This window comes from Physcomitrium patens, chromosome 3 (genome assembly GCF_059467195.1).
Source record: "Physcomitrium patens ecotype Gransden chromosome 3, ASM5946719v1, whole genome shotgun sequence".
Lineage (NCBI taxonomy): Eukaryota > Viridiplantae > Streptophyta > Bryopsida > Funariales > Funariaceae > Physcomitrium > Physcomitrium patens.
The window spans coordinates 14343353-14350906 of NC_143412.1; the positions used below are offsets into that span (position 1 = coordinate 14343353).

A 7554-nucleotide genomic window follows, 5' to 3' on the forward strand; every position below is an offset into this window, starting at 1 on the left:
GACTAAATTTTTTACTATCTTTCTATAATTTATTATTGTTTCTCTACTATATCTTTCTACTAGGTTCTTCTATAATAACATCTATTTTTTAATTTTTTACCATATAATTTTGTTACTACATGACAATGCCTTACTTAAACAACAACATAAAGAATACAACAATAAATCTAAGCAAAAAAAAATTTGTGGAAACATTAGCATTAATACAATTTCAATCAATACTACACTATTCTAATGCAATCCTAGAGAGGTGGATTGAAAGACGGCCATCCATAGTATGCATTTATAATAAGAAATTCTAAGACATACTATTTAAAAATTGATTTTGGTAGAAGCAATGCAAAGAACAAGATTATTGAGCATCAAAGATGTCAATTAAGCTACAATTGACAAATATATAGGCTTTACTATATTATTATAGGTTTAGCTTAATAAAGCATAAATGGCATTACAGAAGTTGTAAAATACACCTTCTATCTTTACAAGCATCAAAGATCTAAAAGATGTATAGTAAAGAGCAACAACATATGTCTAAAGTTGGAGGAATATGATTGCATTATAGTACAATGTAAAGATGAGGTTGCAATGCTTGCATATGAATATACAATTATAAAAGAGGAAATACATGAATTACAAGATAAACTCCTAATAGCAGAGCACAAATAAAATAGCTTAGATACTATAAAGAATATTATATAAGCTTAAATAAAAGAGCTATAAGTAATAAAAATGGAGTTATATGATACAAAGAAAGTGATTGAGTCTATGATTAAAGAATTACAATTTCAGTTCAAAAAAACAATCTAAACAATAGTTGGATTTATAGGTAGGAAATTTTAACAAATACTAAAAGAATAAGGTTGGACAAAGTCATCTTAGCTCATTGTCAACACCAATAATAGATAAAGATGGCTTGTGCAAAAGTCACTACTACAAGACATCCACATCTCCGAATCATATCTTTAGTACCTATGCAAAAGTATAAATTCACTACACAATTCTTTTGATAGAGCAATAAATTACAAGGATAGATTATAAATCTTAGATAGCACTTCAAATCTTGATTGTAGCTTGTAAGAAATCTATGATGCTTCCTAACATAAGGAACAAATGCTAATAGATTGACATAGGCAGTAATTTATAAAAATAACAACCTAATACATGTTCAATAATGAAGATTATAGGAGCAACTTAGACAAATAGATTAAGGATGTGGAGCTTGAAAAAAATTTAATTTTGAAACATTTCACTAAACATCCTCAATTTAGGTAATTATATGATATAACTATAAATATGGTATCTTATTTATTTTGTAGCAAATTAAAAATTGGCCAATTTTTTATGTATACATCTATATATTATACATATAAGCAAAATATTATTGCATGCATCAAAGCTTGGTTATTGCAATACAATAACTACATAATAGTAAACAACTATCTTTCAACATTCAATCTTTTTTTCACAAAAATATGCCAAAAATATCTTCATATTATCCATATCTTGAAAACAAGATGTAACATATCTTAAAGAATAAAATATTATCCACATAAACAATCTGTTATCTATTAGAACAATCTCATATCCACTAAAATAATTAATTGGTATAAGATTAAAGAAACAAGCAGAAAGATAAAAGCAACATTAACAATGCTCCTACAAAATGGAAAGGCATTTTTCAAGTATAAGCTAGCGATGATGACTATTAAAGAATTGGAGTGGTACCATAGTAGTAGTCAAGAATTAGTAGAATAAAGTATTGTATTACCAAATAGTAGAACTTCAAGATAGAGTAGTACTAAGGTGGATGCTATATAATTCCAAATCTTGGTAATAAAATAGCTCATTTATAAATTAAAATATGTTGTTGATTGTGGTTGTCATCAAGTTTTTTCTTGTACTTGCTTACAACATCTAAAGCTTAAAGAAAAAAATACATAAAAAACTTAAGATAGCAAAAAATTTAAAATTTTGATGCTAATATATTGATCCTATTAAATTCTATGTTTTATAAGAGTACAATAATAAATAAAATTTTGATTTTATAGAAAGATATGAAGTTATAATAGAATAATATAATAGAAAAATATGATTTATTCCAAATGTCCAAACAAGATAAAATTTTATCTTCTACCATATTTATTAAAAATATTGAATTGTGCATTATTGAAATTTTTCAAAAAAAATTATTATACTAGGCCTTAATGGAATAGTCTTATTAGTCATGCATTGAAGTTCCAAAAAACCAAGAAAATAATTATAATAGATATGTAAATAATTCAGCATTATCAATTATGAAAAAGAGCTTGTAAAGCAATATTTATGAAACATACACCATTGAATTGTCAATACAATAAAAGAAAATAAAAACACAGTGAAAATAAGGGGTTGCAGAGTAGAACAAAGAATTGTTTCTTTGTTTTTTGAACGAGTAAGTTGAGCAATTTTAATTTTCCAATCCATGGTAAGCACTACAGGAATGACAGTCAACAAGCACACAATCAATTCCTTTTGAGCTAATGAATCCAGGTATCCTACAGCTTTTCAGAATAAGTGATCATGATGAACTACATCTAATTGTTTCAGTTCTGATCGACAACCAACTGGTTTGTTCTTCCGCATCATCTGTGCCGATTCATTCATGAAGATGACACCCTCTCACGTTCTCCTTGTTCCTCTTCAGATGGATTGAGCACGTTTTCCCTGCAATGTTTGCACATTACAAACGCCATACTTGGAGTCTGCCCATCCTCTGAGCTGTCATAGACTGGGTCACTGCAGCAAGGACGCTTTTCTTCACTCATTTGTGGGAACAGTTTCACATGTTGATCTCTCAGTGATGCAGCTTGCATTGAAAACCTGGCTCCGCCTTGTCGATGCCTCATTCTATGCTGTTTTTCGAGCTCTTGAGTTGGGTCCAAGTTCTGAAACCCTGTCCTTGGAATATAAGTTCACGGAGCTGGACTGGATGATGGTTCCACTGGGACCCTGATATTAGTATTCCAACCCTGGATCGTAAAAGTAGAAAGTAGAAAAGGTTATTAAGAAAGAATGCTCAAACTTGTTAATCAACAGGAACTTTACGGAACTTTCGACACTTTTAAGTTTGGTATTCCTGAACCTGGCGATTTTTCTCTCTTGAATAGCATTTATGATTTGGAACCGAAATATCCTGATAACCAAAAGTGTGCCTGTCACTCATCGTATCAATTTGTTCTTGCACAGTATTGCAAACCCCTTGAGTCCACCCCTCCCGACCTACACGTTTGTTTGTTTGAGTTTCCTTGGATCAGGCCCTCTCTGACCCCTCGTTATCCCTTTGTGTTAGTCGAGAGCTTCAATTTTCTCCAGAAATTCAATGTTTCACAGCTTACAGTCAGTTCAGTGTATCTCATGTTGATTTCCTGTTTCTGCGCCTCTTTGCCAACCTGGAATTGAATGGTGGACTGCGACTATCACACTGCTCTAAGTGTAGCAGATTTTAGATCCACTAAATTGGGAAGTGATATCCCACTTTTACAAGAATCAGTTCTCTCTGATTTGGGAGAGAATGCCTCTGAAGTTACCAGGTATTTGATTCTGGCATTTGAGAACAGCCTTCAGACAGGAACAAGAGCGCTTTGTGTCGTCAAACGTCTAAGTCTTGCTTTGAATTGCTCCTGCGTGTCCTTTCTGCACAACAACAACGCAAGCCGAAGGGAAGTTGCCGACTAGACTTTAGTTAAGGGTTAAATTTTATCCAGTGGAACTCTAGGGGTGAGTTTTGAACATGATTCAGAGGTGTGATTGGCTTAGTGTTCAACTTTTCGTTAACAATCTTCATACTTTTCTTCCTAGCGCTCCATCTAAAGAGTTGGTTACGTTTCATTGTCCTTTGCAATGGTTAATGCCCCTTCACCAACATAGAAGGCATATCTAGGTTTTCAACACATAGCCAATTGACAGCTGATCCTCTCGGCTAATTTAGTGGCTCGGGTGCAAAAAATTGAATCGACATGCAGTCATTTTCGATTCCATTTCCAGCTCTACAATGCGGCAAACAACCAGCAATTTCTGTATTAGCTTTCTTGCGATGTTCCTATTTCTAGAGAGAAAAAGCCACGTTCTGGTTTGACTAATTTGAAAAAAAAATTCAGCTACTAGTAGTTTTGCAGAGCAGAAAAAGTTTGACCTCCTGTGGATCATATGCGTAATTGTCGGCTTGATATGATTCATGTCAAGCTTTCTCCTAAGAGGTCTGAAAATAAAGAACACACTATGCAGCCATTAAAGGGTTTGCAGTCCACCAGCACACAAATTTCTCTACAAAGTACAATGATTAGAACCATACCCCTAACCCTGACATACATGGTAGTCTGCTGCAGTTGGGAGTAGTACACTAAGAATCAGACATGCAACACAAGAGACTCCTGTAAAAACTCAATTCCACCTGGTAACTTTCGTAGAAGGATAACAACCCCTTGTATAAGAGGAAGCATGCCCTACAAACACATACGACCAAGTAGATAATGATGTAGTGTATCTCAAATTTTAATTCTAGATCGTGCAATACCCGTAGATGATGTCCACGTTTCCGATACTACCTGACCCGCAAGTAATTGAAGGGCTCCTGTCTACTCCCTTACCAAAATTTAGCTGCAATACGGCAAAACATGACAGATACTTCTTACTCCCAGCTCAGACGCCACTAATAAAACAAAATTGATGTAAGTTTTCGAATCCAGTCATTTATTTAGCTCCGGTGTATCTTAGTCCTTCTGTTCTTCTGAACTTAAAAAGATGTCGAACCGGCGTGTCTCCACAAACTGAGCCCGACTTACCAAATGCGTGGATCATCAGAGCAGCAAATGACATTGCATGTGTGTAAGTACGCCACTTTTTGTTCATACCACAACTGTACTAACTCTTCAAGAGGGTAGAGACATCACATTTGTTGTTACGATACCTGGAATCCACCTTCACCTGCTCCGTTAAAGACAGCTTCTCCTCGTCCTCTGCCTCTGATGATCACCCACAAACAGATCATTCGTCGTGACCATCAGTTTTCATGTCAAGTGTCAAGTCTCGATCAATTAATAACATGCATGGCGAGGTCCTTGCGGAGAGACAGCAGTTTGACAGCTTGAAACTGCTCATCTTGGAGCCATACAAGACCTCTTTAGCCTACGTCGCAGCGCAAGAAACTAATTTTAAGTGGAGATGTCCCTTCAATTGCTCCATGTCTTGTAATGCATTCTACAGCGGCAAATAATTTCGATGGCCGTTGCACATGAGCAGTTCTCATTTTTCCCAAAATCTTCACAAATCTCTCAAAAAGAATCTGAATACTAAACCATGAGGATTAGATCATGACAAAGAGAGGAAGGCACGGCGACCGCACCCGCTGCCATCGGCGCGGCCGCCCTTCGAGCTTCCCATTCGCAAGACGGGTTTTCCACCCATCCAGATCTGCAAATTCCCACCCTTGCCCTTGCACGGAATGATTCGCAGCCCTTCATTGCTAGATTTGATAACGCTATTGCCCATCAACTGGATCCTGCCCTGTTCTCCGCCCCTGGAACCGCTGCAAACCAGACTTAGCTTGTTACACCTGTTCGGTGTAGTTGGAAGATGAAGTGACGCCGGGCTGCCGTTCCTGCCTCCACCACCCACCACAATGCACGTATCGTCGGCGGTTTTGGTTCGCACATACACAGGCCTGTCAATGCGCCGGGGCTGCAGGGTGGATCTGGGGGTGGACTTGGCACGTCCGCATGGGTATGTTGCGTGGTGGGAGTCCTGAGACTTGCACCGCTCACAAAGATTTGCCATCAGTCACGTAGTCTTGCACCCACAGACACGACTCATTCTTTCAGGTCACAGATTCCGACGACGCATCGATGCTCTCCGCAGCACATTCATCGGCCCGCGTCATCGTCTCGGATCAGATCGAAAACACTGGCTGGATCCACTAGACTGCGTCGACGCCGACTTGTGTCATCTGCGGAGGAAGGCTTGCAGTAACGTCTCACTCAGTTCTCAAGATTGCATGCTGCATGGCTGTGACGATGTTGCTACCATTGTGAACAAGATTCGTGACTGCAGGCGACATGGGTGAGAGAGAGGATGTGCTCTAGTGATCCGCGACGAGGGAGCCAGAAGGGCGTCGAAGGGAAAGAGAAAAAAAGAAATAAAATAACAGGGCCAAACTCAGGGTCCTGAGGCCCCTGTTGGGTGCGGCCAATGGGTTAGTTGTAGGCAGGCAGTCCAACAGTTGTGACTCTATGCTTCCAGGCCTCTTCATTCATTGCTGGGCCATTTGAAGAAGTAGAAAAGCTGCCTGCCGGGTTGGCATTACCGTTGAGAAATGAGGGAAACGAGATGTTACTGAGCCTGGGTTCTCATAACATATATATAAAAAAATATATATACATAGGACTATTTATTTGCATGACTATTTTGCAAATAAATAGTCCAAGCAATTGAATAATTTTAATAAAAGTGTAACATTCTCTCTGTAAATATGAGAATTAGAGTGTTACTTTGCATTGGGAGTAACAGGTTATAGTTAGTTATTGATGTGTAATAAAGAGCAATATAATTTAGATAGATTTACAGATGGATGAACATACATAGACATATATTACTTACTTTAATTTAAAGATATTTTATTTTATTTATTTTATTTTAAAGTGTAAAATATAAATATAACATAAATTTTAGGATTCAGACATTTCATGATTATTTCATTTTGTATATATCCGTAATATCTATTATTTGATAGTAAGACAATATTTATTTAAGTTGACGTGATAAAGTAACATATAATTGTTATGCAAGATTTGTGTTTTTATGCATTTATTATATAGGTTTCTTTATTGATTATTAGTTCTTCATTTTAAATCTTTTTAATACTTTGATTATATAGAAATTTTATTTTATCATATAGAATAAAAAATATGTAAAAAAATAATATGAGTTTCTTTTCTACTTAGGAGTAATAAAGTAATAATGCCAAAAGAACCAATTTCAATAGAAATTTTTATCTTGTTAGAATATACTAAAAAAAGTTTAATAAAGATTTTTTTGCATATCTTTAGGTCTATTATTAAACTAGTTTATTCTATTATTATTTTTTTGTTTAGTAATAATTGTTTCATATATAATAAAATTTTTTATAAAACAAAATAAAAATACTAAAAAATTATTTTATTTCTCATAGGTAATACAACATATGTATTGCAAACAATGAATTGCATTAAAAAGAGATTTAATAGCTGATAACACTTTGATTATTACATATTATAATTTCTATGCAATGATAGGCCTTTTAAAATATAATTTTTTGATGAAACCTTTGGTCAAAGCTATAATATTTTTATTTCATGATATTTTGATGATCAAGGATCTTACAAAAACAATTATAAAAATAAAAATTCTATTATAATCTTAACTAAATAAATAAATAAATCCTAACATACTTTTGGTGATGTATTATAAAAAATATCCAAATATTTTTTAATTTCATTAGAATCTTTTGCAATATCTTCTTCTTCTTTTGTTGGACTTCATGAC

General features: G+C 34.9%; 1 protein-coding gene across 11 annotated transcripts; it reads right to left on the reverse strand.

Annotated features, from left to right (window-relative positions):
* Positions 1 to 2300: 2300 nt before the first annotated feature.
* LOC112279677 (uncharacterized) lies at positions 2301 to 6233 on the reverse strand. 11 transcript variants are annotated; one of them, XR_012217092.2, is made up of 6 exons: positions 5381 to 6224; positions 4946 to 5000; positions 4553 to 4635; positions 4172 to 4255; positions 3122 to 3672; positions 2301 to 2959 (listed from the first exon to the last, which is right to left on the reverse strand). XR_012217092.2 is itself a non-coding variant. In XM_073532540.2 (6 exons), the coding sequence occupies exons 1-5, from the start codon at positions 5809 to 5811 to the stop codon at positions 3600 to 3602; spliced, it is 726 nt and encodes a 241-aa protein (XP_073388641.1). In that variant the 5' UTR covers positions 5812 to 6225; the 3' UTR covers positions 2301 to 2964; positions 3567 to 3599. The 11 variants fall into 11 exon arrangements, 7 of the variants coding, with proteins under 7 accessions (XP_073388641.1, XP_024370092.1, XP_073388642.1 ...); XR_002969099.3 differs by having other exon boundaries at positions 2301 to 2964; XR_002969098.3 differs by having other exon boundaries at positions 2301 to 3008.
* Between the last annotated feature and the right edge of the window lie 1321 nt (positions 6234 to 7554).